This window comes from Bufo gargarizans, chromosome 1 (assembly GCF_014858855.1).
Source record: "Bufo gargarizans isolate SCDJY-AF-19 chromosome 1, ASM1485885v1, whole genome shotgun sequence".
Lineage (NCBI taxonomy): Eukaryota > Metazoa > Chordata > Amphibia > Anura > Bufonidae > Bufo > Bufo gargarizans.
The window spans coordinates 663,781,485-663,806,802 of NC_058080.1; the positions used below are offsets into that span (position 1 = coordinate 663,781,485).

General features: G+C 45.5%; 2 protein-coding genes across 4 annotated transcripts in view; one reads left to right on the plus strand and one right to left on the minus strand.

Moving 5' to 3' along the window:
• Nucleotides 1–212: 212 nt before the first annotated feature.
• Nucleotides 213–11,373, plus strand: NSA2 (NSA2 ribosome biogenesis factor). Its single transcript, XM_044291823.1, has 6 exons — nt 213–369; nt 3,429–3,616; nt 5,076–5,226; nt 6,437–6,616; nt 10,907–11,099; nt 11,198–11,373. The coding sequence occupies exons 1-6, from the start codon at nt 367–369 to the stop codon at nt 11,263–11,265; spliced, it is 783 nt and encodes a 260-aa protein (XP_044147758.1). The 5' UTR covers nt 213–366; the 3' UTR covers nt 11,266–11,373.
• A 3,891-nt stretch (nt 11,374–15,264) lies between these two features.
• Nucleotides 15,265–25,318, minus strand: part of FAM169A (family with sequence similarity 169 member A) — a 95,655-nt gene continuing 85,601 nt past the window's right edge. For all 3 annotated transcript variants that reach the window (XM_044291849.1, XM_044291833.1, XM_044291842.1), the window contains one exon: nt 15,265–16,233. In XM_044291849.1, the coding sequence (XP_044147784.1) occupies nt 15,712–16,233 (522 nt within the window). In that variant the 3' untranslated portion in view covers nt 15,265–15,711. The remainder of the gene's footprint in view (nt 16,234–25,318) is intronic.

The following is a 25,318-nucleotide window of genomic DNA, read 5'->3' on the forward strand; positions in this document are numbered from 1 at the left end:
CCTGCGTAGGACTCTACCAACCAAGTGTTTCACTAAAGGAATGAGCATTGTGGAAAATCTCTCGTTTCCCGGCGCTATACCGGGCTGATATTGTGCCCTCCATGCAGTTTGTCAGATATGGCTAGTATATCTCGATAATTCTAGTGACTAAGGCGGACGAACTGTTAGTGATGATGGTATTGCCCGGAAGTGACGTCACACCTAGTCTGCGGGCGGCGCTTTCCTTTTCCACTTCCATCTTGCTCGGTGGCTGTGGCCCTGGGCTCTCGGTTTCATAAAAGTAACAACCTCCGAAGCTTCGCGGAACAGAGACCGAGGCCGCAGAGAAACAGTCGGGGCCTGAACGTACAGGACTGAAGAGCCGCCATGGTAAGGGCGCCGCTGTAGTCACTACGTGTGCTGCCCGGGCATGTCAGCGGTGGCTACAGCCTGCTGGGCACTGTAGCGCCCCGGCCTCTAGGGGGCGAAATCATTCTCCTTACTGGGCTTTTACCACCACAGGAGTGATATTCCCGGGCTGCTTTGGGCTCATGCGTCCCTTACGTGTGCAATCCGTATTTTGAGAACAGAACAGCTGACCCCTAATAGAATAGACCTATCCTTGTCTGTTAGGGCACTTTCACACTAGCGGTTTTCTTTTCCGGCACTGAGTTCCGTCCTAGAAGGTTCAATACCGGAAAATAACTGATCAGGCATATCCCCATGCATTCTGAATGGAGAGCAATCCGTTCACTATGCATCAGGATTTGTTCAGTTCAGTCTTTTTGACTGTTCAGGATGGAGATAAGGTTACTTTCACACTTGTGGCAGTGTGATCCGGCGGCAGTTCCGTTGTCGGAACTGGATGCCGGATCTGCCGATCTGCTGCTGACTGAAAGCAGTTGTGAGACTGAGTCGGATGCGGATCCATCTCACAAATGCATTGCACGGACGGATCCGTCTCTCCACTTGCCATGCGGACAGACGGATCCGTCTTGGACATTTTTTCACATTTTTACCGGTCTGTGCACGCGCAGGCCGGAAGGATTGATCCGGTATTCTGAATGCCGGATCCGGCGCTAATACATTCCTATGGGAAAAAATTACGGATCCGGCATTCAGGCAAGTCTTTTTTCGCCTGAGATAAAACTGTAGCATGCTGCGGTTTTCTCTTTTGCCTGATCAGTCAAAATGACTGAACTGAAGACATCCTGATGCAAACTGAACGGATAAGGGCTCATTCACACTTGCGTTCTTTTGTTCCGACATAGAGTTCCGTCGTCGGGGCTCTATGCCGGAAGAATCCTGATCAGGATTATCCCCGTGCATTCTGAATGTAGAGAGATCCGTTCAGGACCGGAAAGTTTTTTGGCTGGAGAAAATACTGCAGCATGCTGCGCTTTTTGCTCCGGCCAAAAATCCTTAACACTTGCCGCAAGGCCGTATCCGGAATTAATGCCCATTGAAAGGCATTAATCCGGATCCGGCCTTAAGCTAAACGTCGACGCTAAAGTCCTGGCAGCCATGGTAAAGTGTAGTGGGGAGCAGTATAATTACTGTCCGTGCGGCTCCCAGGGCGCTCCAGAGTGACGTCGGGGCGCCCCACGCGCATGCACACGTCATCCATGCGCATGGGGCGCTCTGACGTCATTCTGGAGCACCCCAAGAGCCGCACAGGCGGTAAGTATACTGCTCCCCCTACTACTATGGCAACCAGGACTTTAATAGCGTCCTGGCTGCCATAGTAACACTGAACGCATTTTGAAGACGGATCCGTCTTCAAATGCTTTCAGTTCACTTGCGTTTTTCCGGATCCGCCGTGTAATTCTGGCAAATGGAGTACACGACGGATCCGGACAACGCAAGTGTGAAAGAGGCCTTACTCTCCATTCAGAACGCATGAAAAGAATGGTTCCGCATACGTCCGTTAAAGAACGGACACGGAAAGGAAATATGTTTGTGCATGAGCCCTTATATTGTGACTCTGTATAAACATCTGTAACGGGTCAGTTATTTTCTATAGTGGATTTGGTTTCACGTGGCAATCGCCCTCTTGTGTGGGATGAGGATCGCCTTGTGAAGAAATGTGTGTGATCTCTTAAAAAACGTGGCCTTGTTTGTTTCAGATTATAGACTGGAAATTCCCAGATGAGCCGGGCGCAGTGCCTAGAACGGACATGTCCCTTTTCCCCGCCGCACTGCCTCTTATTGACGGCAGATAGGATGTGGCTGGTGGAGGGCGTCTATCAAATTCTGCAGTAAACTGCCTGTTTGAAGGGCCCTGTCACTTAGCAATTTGTTTCATTCTAGCGAAAAAGTACTTTTAATCCATATTCAAATGAGCAGTTTAGGCTACTTTCACACTTGCGTTCAGAGCGGATCCATCTGGGGTCTGCCCAGACGGATCCGCTCATATAATGCAGACGATGGGATCCGTTCAGAATGGATCCGTCTGCATTATATTGTAGAAAAAATTCTAAGTGTCAAAGTAGCTTCAGACGGATCCGTCCAGACTTTTACATTTAAAGTCAATAGGGGACGGATCCGTTTTAAAATTGAGCCATGTTGTGTCAACTTCAAACAGATCCGTCCCCATTGACTTACATTGTAAGTCTGGACGGATCCGTTTGCCTCCGCACGGCCAGGCGGACACCCGAATGCTGCAAGCAGCGTTCAGGTGTCCGCCAGCGGAGCGGAGGACAAACGGTGCCAGACTGATGCATTCTGAGCGGATCCGCATCCATTCAGAATGCATTAGGGCAGTACGGATGCGTTCGGGGCCGCTTGTGAGAGCCTTTAAGCGAAACTCACAAGCGGAGCCCCGAACGCTAATGTGAAAGTAGCCTAAGCGCATTTATTTATTTTTTTATTCCCTCAAATGAAAACGACTGTAGCCGTCCCCTTGCCCAAAATGACCACAAGACTTCAACTTTAGTGTAAATTGGCATAACCTGTTCCTTCCCGCCCCTTATCCTGGGACTGTTGGCCACTTTGCTCATGAATGACATTGCCGATTGCAGTCATTAGTCTCAGGTGTGCGCTGTTTGAAACGCCAGGCACCCAGCGGCTATGTCGCCTGCCCTGATCTGGAGTGGGCCCTATCTTCCCTACCATGTCATGTGGCATGTAGGGAAAGGGGTAATCGGACTCTTTGTAACTGATGAGCCATCCAGAGGATAGGTCATTGGCATCTGATCAGTGGAAGTCTGACACCTGGCTACCCCGCTAATCAGCTGTTTGAGAAAGCTCTGGTGCTTCAAGTGCTGGGGCTTTCTCAAACAGCAGATTGGCAGGGTCTTGGATGCCCGACCCCCACCTATCCTATATTAAGGATAGGTCACCAGTTACAGAGAGTCAAATAACCCCTATAAGACGATTTTTGTTGTTGTGTAGTGTTTTGCAGTCTGGTTTTTGTCATCGATTCACAGGACATTTATTTTTATTTATAGCCTCAGAACGAACACATAGAATTACACCGGAAACGGTATGGTTATCGCTTGGATTACCATGAGAAGAGGAGGAAGAAAGAGAGCCGTGAGGCTCATGAGCGATCACAGAAAGCGAAGAAACTTATTGGTCTGAAGGCCAAACTGTACCACAAGCAGCGCCATGCCGAGAAGATACAGATGAAGAAGACGTAAGTGGCTCATACTATCCTACACAGATGGCAGGACACAGGGACAACAATTTATATAGTTCACGGAACATCACAAGTGCATTTCATCAAAGGGGTTTTCCGAGATTTTTCTTTTACTGATGACCTATCCTCGGGGGTCATCAGTATCTGATGGGGGGGGGGGGGGGTCTGACACACTAGGTCCCCGCCGATCAGCTGTTCGAGAAGCCAGCGTTGCTCCTGTAAGCGCAGTGTCCTTCTCCCTGGTCTTCCTAGGCCAGTGATGTCACATTGATCATTCACGTTGCCTAGTAGAAGCTCAAGTGAATGGGGCTGAGCACCATACCACAGCCACTATACAATGTACGGCGCTATGCTTGGTGAGCTGTGAGAAGGCAGCGATGCTCACACGAGTGCCAATACCTTCTCAAACAGCTGATCGACGGGGGTCCCCGATGTTGGACCCCCACTGTTCAGATAATGATCTACCAGAGCATAGGCTATCAGTAAAAAGAAAATCTCAGAAAAGCATTTTAAGCCAAAGGCTGCTGTTGCTGAATCATGTCCTTCATGTACTTGTGCAGTGTCCTTGCATTGAATGAAACAAGTGAACTTCATGGACATTTGTTGTGACATCATGAGGTTTCTCTGGTTAGCTCTCACAAGGTGGATACTGAGCGTGTAGATCCCCATACATGGACTAATTCCTCTCCTCATAATGGGTCTCGAAGTCAGTGAAAGCCTTCATGGCCACATTAAAAAAACATTCCTACAAAACATTTTTTATTCTCCGGCCAATTAGAAAGGTACATGATGTAAATTGTAGTTAAGGTAATCTTTTTAGCCCAGGTTGTATTGTGAGTTATCCCCTCCCTTCTGTTCCTCAGCTGTGTCATGTGACCGACACTCTGACTCTGAGGACCCCCAAAGTAGCGGATAACTCAGAAATAAACTCACCGGCAAGAAGATCCCCCTTTCACTACAATTTACATCATATCCATTTCTAATGTGCCAGAAAATAAATGTTTTGTGGGAGTGCTCCTTTAAGTAAAGTTACTGTAAATGTGTCGTTCAGCCATCTAAATTTATATAAAAAAATATATACTTTAGCAGAAGATGGCATAAAATAGTCATGCAGCTCATAACGACCCCGATTCCCCCACCACTTCTACATCTTAATGTTTCCAATCAGTGTTTTATGCAATTAGAATAAAGTATTAGAAGTAGTTAGGATAAAAAGGACGCTAAATGATTTAACCGATGCCTGTTGAACATGCTTTGCTGTGTGTAGTTTTCCTTTTACTGTTAGATCTTTGAGTTGAGTGATTTCTATTTTTCTGTAGGGATCTAATCTCATGACAAGTGTGTCTGGGGTTTAGACCAAATGGGGCTAAAAAATGCAATATCCAGAGATCTTGGTGCTTCTGAACTACGAAAAGCATTAGCCCATAGTTTAACGTGCCATTTTCCTTTTATCTAGTATTAAAATGCATGAAAAGAGGAACACCAAACAGAAGAATGACGAGAAGACACCAGAAGGAGCGGTTCCAGCGTACCTGCTAGACAGAGAAGGACAAAGTCGAGCCAAAGTTCTCTCCAACATGATCAAACAAAAGCGGAAAGAGAAAGCAGTAAGTGATTTAGTGAAGTGCGAACATCTGCCGACGGCTATCTTGCCCATACACGCTAAATTGTGTCTAGGCGCTAAAAAATGTCTGCTTTAAATAGACATCCTTTAAAATTCTTTATTAAGGTGGCTGCAGTTTTGTGATGTATTTCTTTTCCCTTTATTGCTCCTATCTTCCGTTCTGGGCTGTGGTCAATAGGGTTGTCACGATACCAAAATTTTGATTCAATTTCGATACCATAAAAAAGTATTGTGATACTCGATACAACGCAAAAAAATAAAATGCCAAAAAAGCAGCGTGCATTCCGCATTTTATGGATCGTCCGGCATAGGAGATAGATATAGCTAGAGGTGTGTGTGTGTGTATGTATATATATATATATATATATAATGTATTCTCTCTATATTCCTTGTTGCCACTGCCACCAGTGGTTATAATACTGGAAGGGGGGGGGCGCTCACTGCGTCACCAATGAAGATACACGGCAGTTAACACCTGAGGGGTTAACTGCCGTGTATCGCAGCGCCCTGTCATAGAGGTTGGGTGCTGGCTATGTGATTATGCAGCCTACTTTTTGTCTTAAAAGGTTACTTCTCTTCATTGGTGGCGCAGTGGCCATAGCCCCTCCTCCTCCCGTCTCCCTTCTTATTGGCAGTGGAGGCACAGGGGGAGGGAGAGACTCCTTCTCCCCTGTGCTGCTTAGGAGAACATGGAGTGCGCTGAGAGCAGCACGCGCTATGTTCTCTGATACTAGGCTGTGCAGTATCGCAGCCTAGTATCGGTAAAGGGCAAATCCCGGTATCAAACCGATACAAAGGTATCGATAATTCGATACCCGGTGCAACCCTAGTGGTCAAATAACCATGTCATGCAGCTCTTTTTTCCTGTCATGTCCATGGGAGTATCAAAGCAGCAACAGTAGCTGGGTGGGAGGAGCTATAAACTTGCCAGGTGTTGGAGACAGAGCTGTAGCCATGGCAGAGAAAGGAAGTGCATCACGGGAATAATTGGATACAGCAACAGGGACATATCAGAGTGATTGGCTTGGCTTACATGATGAAGATGGGTCAGGAAGGTCCAAATGGGGGGTAAAGTGAGCAACTACTTGAGCTTGTCTGTTTAAAAAACCATAGTAATCATGGAAAACCCCATTAATTTGTATCAACGTGCTACAATCTTTTATACAAAATGACATTATTTGTATTGATTTTAGGGTAAATGGGAGGTTCCTCTACCCAAAGTCCGTGCACAGGGAGAAACAGAAGTGCTTAAAGTCATCCGCACAGGAAAGAGGAAGAAGAAGGCTTGGAAGAGGATGGTCACCAAAGTCTGCTTTGTCGGAGATGGATTCACACGCAAACCTCCTAAATATGAAAGATTTATTAGACCCATGGTGAGATTATAATAAGTGACGAGGTCTTTCTTTGTTTCCATTTCATGACTTGGTTAGATTCTCTGTTGTAGATGACTAGACTAGAGGTGAGAGAATCTATTCGTCTCATCATCAGGTCTTCCTCACCTGTGGGGGGCTGTCCCTGCAAGTGAAGAAGCGCCCACCTGCCGCTAGATTGACAGGGCCAGACATTTAGCCCAGCCTTGACAAATTCTTGTGTGTGCCAAGCAAGGGAAGAAGCTCTGTTTCATTTGTGGAGGAGTGACTGCATAGTCCACCTCCCGGAAGCATAGCGGCACCTGCATAGTCTCTGCTCAAAGACGAGCAAGGGCAAAAGCCCCGCTTCGAAGTCCGAAATGAGTGGACATCACCTGTGCATAGGGCTGCAGTAAACGATTATCTTAGAAATCGAGTATTCTATCGATTTATTTTTTACGATTAATCGAGTATTCTAATAAGAAAAAATGAATTAATAGACTGTTTTCCTTTATAAAAACTCACCAGACCCCCTGCCATCAGTCCCCAACGCCCTTCGTTCTCCCCCAGTGCCATCAGCTCTCTCCCCTTTTGCCATCAGCTCAGCAGGGATAGTGCACACAGTGATGTCACGGTGCAGGGATAGTGCGCTCGGTGATGTCACGGTGCTGGGATAGTGCGCTCGGTGATGTCACGGTGCTGGGATAGTGCGCTCGGTGATGTCACGGTGCAGGGATAGTGCGCACGGTGATGTCACGGTGCAGGGATAGTGCGCACGGTGATGTCACGGTGCAGGGATAGTGCGCACGGTGATGTCACGGTGCTGGGATAGTGCGCTCGGTGATGTCACGGTGCTGGGATAGTGCGCACGGTGATGTCACGGTGCTGGGATAGTGCGCACGGTGATGTCACGGTGCTGGGATAGTGCGCACGGTGATGTCACGGTGCTGGGATAGTGCGCACGGTGATGTCACGGTGCTGGGATAGTGCGCACGGTGATGTCACGGTGCTGGGATAGTGCGCACGGTGATGTCACGGTGCTGGGATAGTGCGCACGGTGATGTCACGGTGCTGGGATAGTGCGCACGGTGATGTCACGGTGCTGGGATAGTGCGCACGGTGATGTCACGGTGCTGGGATAGTGCGCACGGTGATGTCACGGTGCTGGGATAGTGCGCACGGTGATGTCACGGTGCTGGGATAGTGCGCACGGTGATGTCACGGTGCTGGGATAGTGCGCACGGTGATGTCACGGTGCTGGGATAGTGCGCACGGTGATGTCACGGTGCTGGGATAGTGCGCACGGTGATGTCACGGTGCTGGGATAGTGCGCACGGTGATGTCACGGTGCTGGGATAGTGCGCACGGTGATGTCACGGTGCTGGGATAGTGCGCACGGTGATGTCACGGTGCTGGGATAGTGCGCACGGTGATGTCACGGTGCTGGGATAGTGCGCACATCAGAAACTAAAAGGAAACAAAACCCAAACCACGCTGAACCAGCCACTAACGACAGGGGGTCCTCTAACACCCTATGCTGCCAATCATCAGCCCCTCTAAACAAGGCCAGTGAGCACTACTACTCCTATCATCCTCTGGCCTTACCGTCACAGGTGACACAGCTCTAACTAGAAGTCCATGCTCCACCCAACATTCCCACTGTCACATGAGAAGAAAACAAAATTAAAAAAAGCACATGATAAGCGGTGGTCTGTTACAAATTGTATGCTTTGGTGTCTAGCAGTGTGAAGTTGTGTTGCTATATGAGGAATACAGTATCTATAAACCCAAGAAATAAAATTTAAAAAAGGTGTTTTCTAGGGGGAGAAAAAAAAAAGTTCCAGAATACCATAGGCTAGAAATGAAAAATAAGCATTGCTCGCCTTCACCAATTCCCAGACACTGCTGTTCTGGTGCCCGCTGCTCTCCACTTCCTGGTTCTGGCTTGACACACAGCGACGCAACCGTGGACCGCCTTAGCCAGTGATTGCCTGGGAGGTGGGGAGATTGTGAGAGTGAGTAAGGCTAGATTCACATCTCCTGTTCACTACAATGGGATCCGGCGGGTTTCCGGCATACAGTGTACTCTGGTAGTCTGCTCCTCTGTGGGAACAGACTACAGGAGTACAGTGGTAAACGTGTTATCATAGGGGTTCTCCGTGCTGGGACACACATGGTGAGCACTAATCACACAGTGCCACTCCACACATGCAGCCACTTACCAGCCTTCCGCCGATAGCCAGCAGTTCTAATCTGTACCGCCACTCGCGCCCCGACTCCTCCGCTGCCAGCCACTCGGCACACAGCGTCGCGTCATAGTGTGCGCTTACGTGCACTATGACCTGACGATGTGTCAGGATCCAGTACAGCGCGTTGCGGGCCGGCGGGTGACCACAGAGCGGTGAGCAATAGCAAGCGCTTCACTCCCGCTCCATGGTCACATGACACAAACGAATCCTCGATGCAAAAAATTTGCATCGAGGATTATTTTGTGTCGAATTACTCGATTAAATCGAGTAATCGTTCAGCCCTACCTGTGCACATGTACACAACTGCCAATGTTTATTAGTTTATTCTATGACTAATTAACACTGGGATTATAGAAAGGGGATGCTGGTTTGTTAGCTGTACCCCTGAGGAATTTATTGATAAGTTGGTGCAGCCATGGGAGGAAATAGGCCTCTTTCATATCTCCACTAGAATATCCGGCAGGTTGTTCAGCACAAAGTGGCCTGCTGAATCCCCACTGACTGCAGTGTTATCCGGCTGCTTTCCAGTATACAGGTGAAACTCGAAAAATTAGAATATCGTGCAAAGTTCATTTATTTCAGTAATGCAACTTAAAAGGTGAAACTAATATATGAGAGACTCATTACATGCAAAGCGAGATATTTCAAGCCTTTATTTGTTATAATTTGGATGATTATGGCTTACAGCTTATGAAACCCCAACGTCACAATCTCAGGTACCCTTTGCTCAGGGGGTATGGATTAATTAGCTGACTAGTCTGACACTTTGAGCCTAGAATATTCAACCTTTTCACAATATTCAAATTTTAAGCTGCATTACTGAAATAAATGGACCTTTGCACGATATTCTAATTTTTCGAGTTTCACCTGTAGATGCCAGGTTTTAGCCAGACAACAAACCTTGTTTGCAACTTTTTTTTGTCTGGCTGACAGCTGTTATTTGCGCAGGATCTCCTTAAGAGATGTGACTGTATCCTTAGGGTTATTTAGTTTAGAAAAAGACTAGTAAGGGGAGATCTAAACACCATGTATAAATATATCGGGGGTCAGTACAGAGATCTATCCCATCATCTATTTATCCCCAGGACTGTAACGAGGGGACATCCTCTGCGTCTAGAGCAAAGAAGAGGATTCTTTACGGTAAGAGCAGTGAGAATATGGAACTCTCTACCTGAGGAGGTGGTGATGGTGAACTCACTAAAAGAGTTCAAGAGGGACCTGGATGTATTTCTGGAGTGAAATAATATTCTAGGCTATAGCTACTAGATTTCTGGAGAAGGGTCGTTGATTAGGACTAGGGATGAGAGAATCGACTTCGAATGAAACATCCTAAGTCGATTCGCATAAAACTTTGTTCTAATAGACAGTATTAGAATGTATTGGCTCCGATGAGGCGAAGTTATTGCCGAGACTTCGCGCAATAACTTCATAAATTCATTTCAACTGTAAAAAAAAATAAAAAATTCCCGAACCTTACTACAAATGCTCATTCCTCACAATTGCTTTGTCTAGATGTGTCGCAGTCACCCGACAAAGGACTGCTTGTTTGTCATGAGATCCATAATGGATGCAGCATATCGCCCTGTGTGAACACACATTTTCTGACAACAATGAATGTGTATAGGGAGGAGTGATAATATTACTATTATCACTCTCCCTATACACATTCACACGTTAGTTATTTGATCAGTTATTTCCATCAGTTATTGTGAGCCGAAACCAGGTGCGGGTCACAAACACAAAACAGGGGCAGATCTCTTCATTATCTTATCTCTGGGTAGCCTCCACTCCTGGTTTTGGCTCAAACAAACTGATGGAAATAACTGACCACATAACTGATATGTGAACTGGGCGTTACGATTGTTCTTCCCTATGCAGAGGGGATGATTGCTGCCTTTAAATACAGCTCACATGAGTGGGCAATGATCAGGAGTTCCCATTTGTTGTCCTGAGTAGCGGCCATGTAATTGGGCCCTTGATCCATACTGCGGTGTTATAACCTTGATATATCCATCCAATTGATAGAATTCTATCTTAATCTCAAATTTTATTTTATTTTTTCCAGGGCTTACGTTTTAAAAAGGCTCACGTGACTCATCCAGAACTCAAAGCCACGTTCTGCTTACCTATACTGGGTGTAAAGAAGAACCCATCATCTCCACTTTACACAACGTTAGGAGTCATCACAAAGGGAACAGTCATCGAGGTGAACGTCAGTGAGCTTGGTCTCGTTACGCAAGGAGGCAAAGTTATATGGGGTGAGGTTTCCAAACTGCAGTGCATATGCATTATGTCTATCATTTATATCACAATAGAACTAAAATAATATTCAACGTATGTTTTTTACTTCCTTTAGGAAAATATGCACAAGTCACAAATAATCCTGAAAATGACGGCTGCATCAATGCAGTTTTGCTCGTATAATGTTCTTTGGTTGAACGTGGACTGGATTCTGCTATAAATAACAAGGCCCATATTGGGAGATCACCTTCTGCTCAGTTTGACAATAAAGTTTTTTTGTGTTCAAAAGCATGCATTTGTTTTTTATTCTTATATCCAATTTTAGACTAGATATCCAACTAAAACTATTTTAAAGGGGTTGTCTTACGTTAGCAAATTACATTTATGATGTTGAGGAAGTTAATACAAGGCACTTACTAATGTATTGTGATTGTCCATATTTCCCCCTCTGCTGGCTGGATTCATTTTTCCATCACATTATACACTGCTCGTTTCCAGGGGTTACGACCACCCTGCAATCCAGCAGCAGTGGCCATGCTTGCACACTATAGGACTTTTTTAAAGGGACACTGACAGGCCCAATAACCATAATTAGCTGTACATATCCATGCACAGGTCTTCTAATGTGCATTTAAAACATATAAGTATCCCCCCTGTCCACATTATGAATACTGCAAACTCGTGTTTTATAACCTGAAGTAATCCCTGTTCTTTCTGCCCAAGGGGCGGGGTTTCAGCTTCTCTTGTGCCCAGAGAAGCTGAAACCCCGCCCCTTGGGCAGAAAGAACAGGGATTAGTTCAGGTTATAAAACACGAGTTTGCAGTATTCATAATGTGGACAGGGGGGATACTTATATGTTTTAAATGCACATTAGAAGACCTGTGCATGGATATGTACAGCTAATTATGGTTATTGGGCCTGTCAGTGTCCCTTTAAGGTACTTTTCCTATAGTGTGCAAGCACAACCACTGCTGGATTACAGGGTGGCAAAGGAGGCAACATGTACAGTCACTATACATTAGTAGAAGATGGGTCTACATGATAAATGCCATTTTCTGAAGTGAGACAACCCCCCCCCCCTTAAATGGGAACCCAACAGTACTTGCTTGCTGCATTCACCAGTAGTAATAGCTGATCGCTGACCATTAGAGAGGTCGGAGCCACCAGGATCAGCTGATCGCCAGACCACCCCCTGGTTCAAAAAGGGTTATCTTAATGAGATGCATATGAGAACTGTGTTCACATGTGTTGGAATATTTGCTGTAACAACTGCTAAGTTTACAAGCATCGGGGTAGTTCTGTTGAGTCTTATGGCCTTAATATCCTAAAAAAAAAGCAAGCATTTGGGGGATTATTCTGATATACATCGGGGGCCTAACTATGTCGCATTTTTTTTCCCCTTTCTTAAAAAGTGGCTCAATTTAAAATGATTTAAGCCCTGAGTTTTACATTAAAGTATGACTATATTATGGTTGTTGTCTTTTCTGCCAATATTTTTGCCCCCCCCCCCTTTTTTAGACCCATTTATTGTGTATCTGAAATTAAGTGACTGGGCAGATTCAGACTTCTCCTGTAGATGGCGTAACCTTTGACTGGCTGTCTAGACCTGTACAGTTGTATCACAGGGGCTCAGGCTGGACGATAAATGTGATGCAGGGATAGGTACTTTTCTCGGACTCTATACCAACTATTGTCTTATTTAACGAGCAAGTTGTAACAAAGTGTAGAAACCCTATTTACGTCAAACTGCACCACTTTTTAGAAAAATGCCAGTGGCAAAACTGTCCTGCATTTCTTATTTCCAATAGACCCTCAGCTGACATCTCAAGCTGGCACCACAAAAATGCAAAAAGTATGGAAAAACGTGACTACAAAAAACTACACTTGAAAGTACCCTAAAGTTTACCAGTCGCCATCTTGTCAATTTTGCAGGTTCTCAATTTCCGGTTACGAAATCCGTTCACGCTTCGTTTGGTGGTAAAAGCAGAATAGCATTATGGATTCCGTTACCACGGATCATAACGCAATTCTATAACTGAATGCCTTTAGAGGCATTCTGTTATTCATTCCTTCATAATAGAAGTCTATGGCCAGCATACCGGATCCGTCCCATTTCCATTATGCAGGAGAGGACAAAAAAAGTTGCACGTCTTTACGAAAAAGTGGCATGTTCTATTAAAAAGTCGCATAAGATAAGCATGGTCCTCACTGGAGTGAAATTTGCAACTTTTTTAAATAGTCGCAGTAGTAAATCTGTCTAGAGATTCATTTACATAAGAAAACACGCCCACTTTCAGAAAACTGGCGAGCCTAGCGCAGAGCCAATAAAAGTTGCAAATTTTAGAGCAGTTAGCGATTGTGCAAAAATTTGACTTTTTCACCCCATTATTTTGATTTGAGCTAATGATAAATCTGGCCCCATGTTCTTCACCTGTGCTTGCAGCAAAGCCATGGCAATTAGGCATAATCCTCATGCGGTTACAGCATTTCAGTCACACCATGCATGGGCACCGAGGCTGGATTCACATGTCCATATTATGGACATGTATTCAGGACTTTACTGACAGGGCACATTCGCATGAACCTAAGGGCTCCGTGCCTGTAATGTGGACCCACTGACTTGAATGGGTCTGCAGAGCGGAGTCACGGATTGGAAGCCCACACAAACACTACGAAGTGCTTCAGTTGGCTTTTGGATCTTTTGCCGTATTTTGCAAATCTCTGACCGATTCAAGTCAATGGTCCGCAATGCGGGATTTACATGGGTGGTTTCCTTGCATTGCTGACCAGTATTTGCAGTCTGCAACACAGGCATGGCGACCAAGCGGTCGTGTGAATGAGCCCTTAAACTAACAGCATTACACCCGGGACCCCTGCCCATCAGCTGTTTGAGAAGGCAGCGCTGCGGCCTTCTCACTGTTTACCGCTGGCCGAGTGACATCACGACTTGTATCAACTGGCCTGGGCGGAGCTAAGCTCCATTCAAGGGAACGGAGCTTAGCCGCACCCAGACCAGTGATACTCGTGACGTCACTGGGCCTGCGGTAAACGGTGAGAAGGCCGCTGCCTTCTCAAACAGCTGATGGGCAGGGCTCCTGGGTGTCGGACCCCTGCCAATCAGAAACTGAGTTTAAACAAAGTGCAGAACCCCTTTAAACTGATGTTGGTCACTGCATCCAGCTGTTGTAACCTACAGTAGTAAAGACTGGGTCAGCAGCACATTTCCATTGTAGCAGGGGGTCACAGCTAGTCAGTAGGGATGAGTGAACGTCAGTTTTTGAAGTTCAGGTTTATGCTTAATTATGTTATGGATTCTGTTACCACAGAACAGAATGCCTTTAGAGGCATTTCATCATAATAGAAGTCTATGGCCAGCAGATCCTTCTGGTTTCCGTTATGCAGGAGAGGACTTCTATTATGCCGGAATGCATGCCAGAATGCCTCTAAAGGCATTCCGTTATGCTTTCCGTCCTTGGATTGCGTTATGGTCTGTGTTAACGGAACCCATAACGCAAGTCACCATATAACCAAACCCAAACCTAAAAACTTGTTCGCTCATCCCTATTAGTCGGATCTACTTTTTGCTAAGGGGTAGTCCCTTCTTTCTTAGCTCACACTACCGTATCCATTTTGCAAAACATGGATACTGGCCGTGTGCATTCTGCATTGTCCCCTTCCACGGGTCCCGCACTTTGTAACCAATGCCTATTCCTACAAGAATAGGATATGTTATATTTTATTGCGGGGCCATGGAACAGACATACGGTTGTAGACAGCACATGGTGTGCTGTCCATTGAAGTGAATGGCTCCACATCCGATCTGCAAAAAATGCAGATCAGATGAGGACAAAAAATATGGTTGTATGAATGGATCCTCACTCTGTGATTAGGGATGAGTGCATCAACTTCGGATGAAACATCCGAAGTCGATTCGCATAATACTTTGAATACTGTATGGAGCGAGCGCTCTGTACAGTATTAGAATGTATTGGCTCCTATGAGCCCAAGTTATTACTTTACATAACTTCATAAAACAATTACTGTAAAAAAACATTTCCCGAAGTGGTACCTTGGAACCGAACCAGAGTTCAGGAAATGTTTTTTTTTACAGTAGAAATTGATTTATGAAGTTATTCTGCGGAGTCTTGCGAGACGTTGCGTTTCATCCGGAGTCTATTCGCTCATCCCGATCTGTGATGTCCGTGGGACAACCCCTATAATAAGCCTTTACCTTTCCAAACGACAGAACATACTGGAAATGTATGGTAATACACAATTTCTGGGACATATTAATATTCAAAAGTAGCTTTACTCACTTAAACTTTAAAATGTTTCTCATTAACATGATCGCTTCCCATGTGCCCGTCATTTAACACTTGTGCTTTTTGCTAGGTTCTGACACCTGAGTGCCAAGTGTGTGCGATGTAATAAGAAACGTGAGACTGGTAAAACACACAAAAAACACAAATAGAAAAAAATAACATGAACCAGAAAACTTTAAAATTTAACAGATACAAATGTCTGACCTATGCTGCACAACTTTATAGAACTTTAAAAAAAAAATCTAGATTATCCTGTTGTACAAATATTGTGTGAAGGGGAACATGTAAGGTTCACACTACCATCAGCTAAGCTGATAACTTGGCTCTTCTCTTGGGGGGTCCTTTATAGCCCCTGCCCTTCCTGCGCAGACCACCTCTTCTGCCTACTATGGGGATCTCTGTCTCCACTTCTTCTGAACTGCTCTCGGCACCTCTCTCTCTAGATTTATGGGCTGACTGATCGGTCTCCACAGATCCTTCAGACTGTTCTCCAGAAATGCTCCTTTGTCCATCAGATTGGTGCTGGAATGCTACATCCTGAAGTTCAACCACAAGAAGCGGACCTTGCCGGAGAAAAGGCAACGTTTCTGCTGTGACGTGAACAGTTTCTTCTATGGAGCCGGTGTCCAGGGTAGATGTTTCGTCAGATGTTGGACACTCTTCTGCTGTACTGCCCTCTGTGTAGCCAGTAAGGCCATTATCTGTATGGTCTTCAGCAGATTTTGTTACCATTCTCTCTTTAAACTCCTCATTTTGTATTACTGTTTCCTCCAGTCCGGTTATCATGTTTTCATCGGAGGCAGCCTCTAGCTCATCTGGAGAAAGGACCTGTGAAAAATTATACAGAGTTACAGGGGCCACTTCATGTGAGGTTTGAAATTGTCATCCATTCACAGAACTATGTTAAGGTTGGTGTGACACCCTTAAAATTCCAGAGACCTCTATTTAAAGGCTATGTACACCTTCAGAGGCAATTTCTTTTTATGACTGCATGTTACTCATTTTTGCCTGAAAATCTATTTTTTTTATTTATTTGCCTTTATTAAAAAATATTGAGCTGTTCTGTCACAAAGGGTTAACTGTTTTTATAGCTGTGTGACAGTCAATCACCTGACCTGAATCCGACTGACCATGCATTTCACTTGCTGAAGACAAAACTGAAGGGGAAATGCCCCAAGAACAAGCAGGAACTGAGGCCTGGCAGAGCATCACCAGGGATGAAACCCAGCGTCTGGTGATGTCTATGCGTTCCAGACTTCAGGCTGTATTTGACTGCAAAGGATTTGCAACCAAGTATTAAAAAGTGAAAGTTTGATTTATGATTATTATTCTGTCCCATTACTTTTGGTCCCTCCACAAGTGGGAGGCACAGATGCAAACTGTTGTAATTCCTACACCGTTCATCTGATTTGGATGTAAATACCCTCAAATTAAAGCTGACAGTCTGCAGGTAAAGAACATCTTGTTTGTTTCATTTCAAATCCATTGTGGTGGTGTATAGAGCCAAAAATGTTACAATTGTGTCAGTGTCGCAATATTTATGGACCTGACTGTATGTACACTGTTAATATGCTAGCCTCACTGATGTATGGATGACATAAAAAAAAAAAAAATGGTGCCAAGTAATTCGATGATAAATTAAATGGCCATAGGTAGACAAGAACAGGGCCAAAGGGATCACTGGGGGCATACGGTTCAGTTTATCCGTTCCTCACTGGTACTGTTCATCTTGTGGAGGGGGCCATGTATGGCATCCCCGACGCACGTGTAGTGTGGAGGCCGCGTGTCTCGCCGTTCCACTTAAGTAAGTGCTGCATGAGGCGCAAACCCCCCCCCCCCCCCCCCTCCCTGCCAGGAATCCCCGTGACGTCACTTCAACAACTACACAAGTTGCTGGGGAGTGTATTGAGGAGGCGCGGCTTAGGCTACTTTCACACTGGCGTTTCTGGGTCCGCCTGTGAGATCCATTCGGGGCTCCTACAAGCGGCCCAAAACGGATCAGTTCAGCCCCAATGCATTCTGAATGGATAAGGATCCGTTCAGAATGCATCAGTTTGCCTCCGTTCAGCCTCCATTCCGCTCTAGAGGCGGACATCAAAACACTGCTGGCAGCTTTTTGATGTCCGTCTGACGAAACTGAGCCAAACGGATCCGTCCTGAATTACAATGTAAGTCAATGGGGACGGATCAGTTTTCACTGACACAATATGGTGCAATTGAAAACGGATCCGCCTCCCATTGACTTTCAATGTAAGTCAAAACAAACCCATTTGCATTATCATGAGCATTTTTTTTTAACGGATACAAGCATTTGCATTATAGGTGCGGATCTGTCTGTGCAAATATCAGATGGATCCGCACCTAAACGCAGGTGTGAAAGTAGCCTTATACAGAGCGTTCATACTGGCACATCGCTGGGACTAAAGATGATGATGAGCAAATATACCCATACATAAAGAACAGGGGTGGTCAGAGAGCCACCATGCGTGTAAAACTACAGAAGGATAGGTCAATGAAAGAACACAAATCTGTCCAATATAGGATAATGGAGGTCAAAAATAGGACACGTTCTATTTTGTCCGTTTTAATGGACCGACAGCCCCCATACAATGGAAGGGGACTGTTTTTAAGATCCGTTTCTCAGAAAGGCATCAGTGGGGGAAAAAAAATTCTGTTAAAAATGGACCATTTACAGTTTTTAATGTCCGTTTTTTTACGTCATGTGAATGTAGCCTAAAACCTCGTGTGTGTGTGTGTCATGAGCATTTGCCACTTTGCATGGCCCACTTTTTTAACTAACTGCCCGATCAGACTAGTACCTCGGAACATAAGCGGAGTCCGGTTTTAAAGTGGTTTTCCACTTTAAAAATCAACTACCGAAGTTAATCAATGAAGTCACGTGCGGATTTGTGAATAACTTACTTCGACTCATCGAAGCCCATACATTCTAATACTGTAGGGAGACGAATCTTTATAAGGCCTCTTTCACACGAACAATACAGATTGTGTCCGGATGCGTTCGGTGAAACTCGCACCATTTTGCAAGCAAGTTCAGTCAGCTTCGTCTGCAATTGCGTTTAGTGTTTCAGTTTGTTCAGCGTGGGTTCCGTGCAATCAGTTTTGATGTGTTTTTCACGCATGTAAAAAAAATAATAACTCAAGCCTTAGGCCTCTTTCACACGGGCGAGATTTCCGCACGGGTGCAATGCGTGAGGTGAACGCATTGCACCCGCACTAAATCCGTCCCCATTCATTTCTATGGGGCTGTGCACATGAGCGGTGATTTTCACGTATCACTTGTGCGTTGCCTGAAAATCGCAGCAAGCTCTATATTGTGCGTTTTTTACGCAACACAGGCCCCATAGAAGTGAATGGGGCTGCGTGAAAATCGCAAGCATCCGCAAGCGATTTTCATGCATGGTTGCTAGGAGACGATCGGGATGGGGACCCGATCATTATTATATTGTCACCATGGTGATGGATCATGTGATGAGCGCAGTGATGTCACCACAGGTCCTTTTCCTCCTGATCATCAAAGACGACAGAAGAGAAGCCGGGCTGCGCAAACAAATGGATGAGGTGAGTTAAATTAATTTTACACATTTTTTAACCCCTTCAGCCCTATTGTACTATGAATTCTGTATTAAGAATGCTATTATTGTCCCTTATAACCATGTTACAAGGGAAAATAATAAAATCTACACAACACCTAACCCAAACCCGAACTTCTGTGAAGAAGTTGGGCATTAAAACGCTTTGCACTCGCGGGGAAAAATCACGCATTTTCCCGCAACGCACCCGCATCTTTTCCCGCACGTCACTCGCAACGCCTGTGTGAACCCAGCCTCACAAACAACATCTTCTAGCAATGATCGGTGAGAAACACATTGCACCCGGACTGCGTCCAGGTTACATCCGGATGCAATGTGTTTTTCACTAAAGCCCTATTCACTTCTATGGGACCAGGGCTGTGTGAAAAACGAAGAATATAGAACATACTGCGATTCTCACACAATGCAGAACTGATGAGTGAAAAAAAAAACGCTCATGTACACAGACCGATTGAAATGAATGGGTCAGGATTCAGTGCGGGTGTTATGGGTTCATGTCACACATTGCACCCCCACGGAAAACTAATTTGTGTGAAAGAGGCGTAATGCAAGGGGGAGATGTACGGCAAAATCTCATCAAATCTGCACCAAAAACCGCAAGTAACACATGTAGTTTATTCCGTGAATTTGGTGTGGAATTTCTGCAGGACAGCCCACACCCGTGTGCAGGTAGCCAAACAAATCTTTCTTGGAATTAAAAAATGTTTCCTCAAGGCTGGGTTCAGACCTGAGCGTTTTACAGCGCTTTCCTACATGCTGTAAAACGCTCAACAGGCAAGAACCAATGATTCCCTATGGGAATGGTTTTCACCTGAGCGTTTTACAGCGTGTACAATCGCGCTGTAAAACGCCCGACGCCCCAAGAAGTACATGAGCTTATTTGGGGTGTCTTGTCGCGCGTTCCCATACATAGACTTCCGGGAACGCGCGACAATGGGCGTTCGCTTGTCTCTGTGAGCGCGATTGCAAACGCCGGTACAGTCGCGCATACAGAGCGCTCCATCGCGAACGCTCAGGTCTGAACCCAGCGTCAAAGTATTATTATTATTATTTTTTTACTGATGATCTATCCTCTGGATAGGTCATCAGTATGTGATTGGAGGGGTCCGGCACCCGGGACCTCGCCGATCAGCTATCCAGAGATTAGGTCAGTAAAATAAAGAATCTGGCAAAACCCTTTTAAATAAAAAAAATATATTATACTATAATATATTTAAGGCTAGGTCTACACGACGACATTTGTCGCGACACATGGGGCACAACTACACTGCATGCAACAATATTTATAATGATAGTCTATGATGTCGCACTGCGACATGCGACATACTGCGATGTGACAGTCGCAGAAAAATCCATTGCGAATGGATTTTTTGCAACTATCGTGTCGCAGTTTGTCTCAGTGCGACACCAGACTATCATTATAAATATTGTAGCACGACACATGTGGCAGTGTAGTTGTGCCCTATGTGTTGCGCGACTTATTGTCGTCGTGTAGACCTAGCCTAAAAGTCTCCAAAAGCATTCCTACTAGTCCTCATGCACATGACCACTGTGTGTTTTGCGGTCCGCAAATGGTGTCCGTGTGCGTTCCGTAATTTGCGGAACGGCACAGACAGCCATTAATATAACTGTCTATTCTTGTCTGCAAAACGGACAAGAATAGGACAGGTTATATTTTTTTTTGCAGGGCCCCACAGAACGGAGCAACGGATGCGCACAGCACACGGAGTGCTGTCCGCATCTTTTGTGGCCCCATTAAAGTGAAGTGAACAAAACAATGATCCTGGAAACTCCCCATGAGGCCTTAAGGCTGAGTTCACACGGGCGAGATTTCCGCGCGGGTGCAATGCAGTAGGTGAACGCATTGCACCTGCACTGAATCCTGACCCATTCATTTCAATGGGGCTGTGCACATGAGCGTTTTTTTTCATGCATCACTTCTGCAATGCTTTAAAATCGCAGCATGTTCTATATTCTGCGTTTTTAACGCAGCCCTGGCTCCATAGAAGTGAATGGGGCTGCGTTAATAACGCATTGCATCCGCAAGCAAGTGCGGATGCAATGCGTTTTTCACTGATGGTTGCTAGGAGATGTTGTTTGTAAACCTTCAGTTTTTTATCACGCGCGCATCAAAACGCATTGCATCCGCGCGGAAAAAACTGAACAACTAAACGCAATTGCAGCCAAAACTGACTGAACTTGCTTGCAAAATGGTGCGAGTTTAACTGAACGCACCCTGAACGCATCCGGACCTAATCTGTCACGCTCGTGTGAACTCAGCCTAAGGCCTCTTTCACACGACAGTATGTCCATTTCAGTGTTTTGCGGTCCGTTTTTCACGGATCCGTTGTTCCGTTTTTTGCTTCCGTTGTGGTTCCGTTTCCGTTCCGTTGTTCCGTTCCGTTTTTCCGTATGGCAAATACAGTATACAGTAATTTCATATTAAAAATTGGGCTGGGCATAACATTTTCAATAGATGGTTCCGCAAAAAACGGAACGGATACGGAAGACATACGGATGCATTTCCGTATGCATTCCGTTTTTTTGCGGACCCATAGACTTTAATGGAGCCACGGAACGTGATTTGCGGCCAAATATAGGACATGTTCTATCTTTAAACGGAACGGAAAAACGGAAATACGGAAACGGAATGCACACGGAGTACATTCCGTTTTTTTTGCGGAACCATTGAAATGAATGGTTCCGTATACGGACCGTATACGGACCGCAAAAAACGGCCCGCAAAACGGAAAAAAAAACCGGTCGTGTGAAAGAGGCCTAAGGGGGTTTCCAAGATCAAGCAAAATGCGCCTTCAGGTGGAGAAATTGGATCCCGCTGTGGTCAGTAATGGCTGCAGCAGCCTCACAATGATATGTGGTTTCATCGCTGCAGCCGAGTACATAGCACCTGAGTATTAGGCTGGTTTCACACGGGCGTTGCGGAAAAATGTGCGGGTGCGTTGCGGAAACACCCGCGATTTTTCCGCGCGAGTGCAAAACATTGTAATGCGTTTTGCACTCGCGTGAGAAAAATCGCGCATGTTTGGTACCCAAACCCGAACTTCTTCACAGAAGTTCGGGCTTGGGATTGATGTTCTGAAGATTCTATTATTTTCCCTTATAACATGGTTATAAGGGAAAATAATAGCATTCTGAATACAGAATGCTTAGTATAATAGCGCTGGAAGGGGTAAAAAAAAATAAAAACGTTAACTCACCTTATCCCCATGATCTTGTAGTTCCCGGTCGGTCTCTTCTTTAGCTGTGGGCTTGGGCTGAATGACCTTTGGTGATGTCAGATCACATGCTCCAATCACATGGTCCATCACCATGGTGATGGAGCATGTGATCTGACATCACCACAGGTCCTTTAGTCACAGCTAAAGAAGAGACCGACCGGGAACTAGGCGATCATGGGGATAAGGTGAGTTAACTTTTTTATTTTTTTTAACCCTCCCAGCACTATTATACTAAGCATTCTGTAGTCAGAATGCTATTATTTTCCCTTATAACCATGTTATAAGGGAAAATAATACAGTGAATAGACTGTCACCTAGAACCCATGCGTGAAAATCGCACCGCATCCGCACTTGCTTGCGGATGCTTGCGATTTTCACGCAACCCCATTCATTTCTATGGGACCTGCGTTACGTGAAAAACGCAGAATATAGAACATGCTGCGATTTTCACGCAACGCATAAGTGTTGCGTGAAAATCACCGCTCATGTGAACAGCCCCATAGAAATGAATGGGTCAGGATTCAGTGCGGGTGCAATGCGTTCAACTCACGCATCGCACCCGCACGGAAATCTCGCCCGTGTGAAAGGGGCCTTAGGACGGCAGGGGAATTACCAGGTGAGTACTGTGTATTATTATTTCATTCTATTCCTGCCCCCCTCCCATCCCAGGCAAATTTTGCACTACTCTGGAAAATCCTTTTAAGAAAAAAACTGATTATTGTTTGCCTCCTATATTTTACCAACCTCCCTTCACCTGTCATATATCTTTTACTGGGCAATAACCACCTAACCTAATAAGCAATTTTGGGTAAGGACAGAAAAAGTTTGGGCATACCCTGAAGTAGCACCACAGACGTAGTGTGAATAGAGCCCAATGTGCAGGTACAGCAAGTTACAGCCGAAAACCACTATTATTTCTACAATTAGAGAAAATAAACGCGTCTTGGGCTGAGTTCACACTTCAGTTATTTCCATCAGTTAGGGCTCATGCACATGAACGTATTTTCTTTCCATGTCCTTTCCATTTTTTTTGTGGACCGTATGTGGAATTGTTCACTTCAATGGGTCCGCAAATAAAAAGGAAGTTACTCCGTGTGCATTGCGTTTTCGTATGTCTGTATTTCCGTTCCGCAAAAAAATAGAACATGTCCTATCATTGTCCGCATTACGGACAAGGATAGTACAGTTCTATGAATGGCCAGCAGTTCCGTTCCGCAAAATACGGAATGCACACGGAGGTCATCTGTATTTTTTGCGGATCCGTTTTTTGCAGACCACAACATACATACGGTCGTGTGCATGAGCCCTTAGGGTCCATTCACACATCCGTGTGTGTTTTGCGGATCCGCAAAACACGGACACCGGCAATGTGCGTTCCGCATTTTGCGGACCACACATCGCCGGCACTAATAGAATATGCCTATTGATGTCCGCAATTGCGGACAAGAATAGGGCATGTTCTATTTTTTGGGGGAATGGAAATGCAGACCCAGAAGTGCAGGTCCGCATTTCCGGATCCGGGCCGCACATCGTGTGGCCCCATAGAAATGAATGGGTCCGCAATTCTGTTCCACAAAATGCGGAACAGAATTGCGGACGTGTGAATGGACCCTTATTGTGAGCCAAAACCAGCAGTGGAGCCTACTCAGAGATCAGGTGTAATGGGAAGGTCTGCATCTGTTCTGTATTTTTGACCCAAACCTGGCTTTGGCTCACAATAAGGGCTCATGCACACGAACATCAGCCGTGCTGCGGACCGCAAACTGTGGTCTGCAATGCACAGGCACCAACTGTAGGGCCACTGTATGTCCGTGATCCGTATATGATGGTCCGCACTTTGCGGTGCAGAGGCACGGAGAGAAACCCCATGGAAGCACTCCGCAGTGCTTCTATGGCATTACGTGCCGCCGTTCCACACCGCACCTTCCGGATTGTGGACCCATCGAAGTGAATGGGTCCACATCTGTGATGCGGTGCATAAATGCCTAGGGCCCATATTTTGCGGACCCACTGTTTGCAAGCCACAATACAGGCCTGGCCGGTACATGAGCCCTTAGGCCTCATGCACACGACCGTTGTGTGCATCCGTGGCCGTTGTGCCGTTTTCAGTTTTTTTTTGCGGACCCATTGACTTTCAATGGGTCCGTGGAAAAATCGGAAAATGCACCGTTTGGCAGCCGCATCCGTGATCCGTGTTTCCTGGCCGCGAAAAAAATATGACCTGTCCTATTTTTTTCACGGCCAACGGTTCACGGACCCATTCAAGTCAATGGGTCCGTGAAAAATCACGGATGCACACAAGATTGTCATCCGCGTCCGTGATCCGTGTCCGTTTTTTCCTATCATTTCAATGGCAAACTTGACTTTGATTTTTTTTTCATTTTTCATGTCCGTGGATCCTCCAAAAATCAAGGAAGACCCACAGACGAAAAAACAGTCACGGATCACGGACCTATGGACCCCGTTTTTGCGGACCTTAAAAAAAAACGGTCGTGTGCATGAGGCCTAACTGTGAGCTGCATAACGATGGTCATTAATACCAAAATAATCTAGTCAAGCACAACCAGCCAAAATAAAAAAATCACGGACACAAAAAAAAAGTCACCTATTTTATGGACTGTCCTGAAATTTCCGGACATTTGGCGACCCTGCCTCCACCCCTAGTACTCCGATTACTGTAGCCAAGTCAACAATTCCTTAGGGTACTTTCACACTAGCGTTTTTATTTTCTGGCATGGAGTTCCATCCTAGGGGCTCTAGACCGGAAAAGAACTGATCAGTTTTATCCCCATGCATTCTGAATGGAGAGCAATCCGTACAGGATGCATCAGGATGTCTTCAGTTCAGTCGTTTTGACTGATCAGGACGGAAATAATACTGAAGCATGCTGCCGTTTTATCTCCGACCAAAAAACTGAAGACTTGCCTGAATGCCGGATCCGTCATTTTTTTTCCATAGGAATGTATTAGTGCATTAGAATGTTATATCCGTTCTTCCAGTCTGCGCATGCGCAGACCAAAAAAAAAGGTTAAAAAAAATAAATGCCGGATCCGTTTTGCCGGA

Coding starts and splice junctions, on each gene's coding strand:
- NSA2 (XM_044291823.1), top strand. Junction 6,617..10,906: donor AAAGATTTATTAGACCCATG/GTGAGATTATAA, acceptor TATTTTTTCCAG/GGCTTACGTTTTAAAAAGGC. Junction 11,100..11,197: donor AGGAGGCAAAGTTATATGGG/GTGAGGTTTCCA, acceptor TACTTCCTTTAG/GAAAATATGCACAAGTCACA.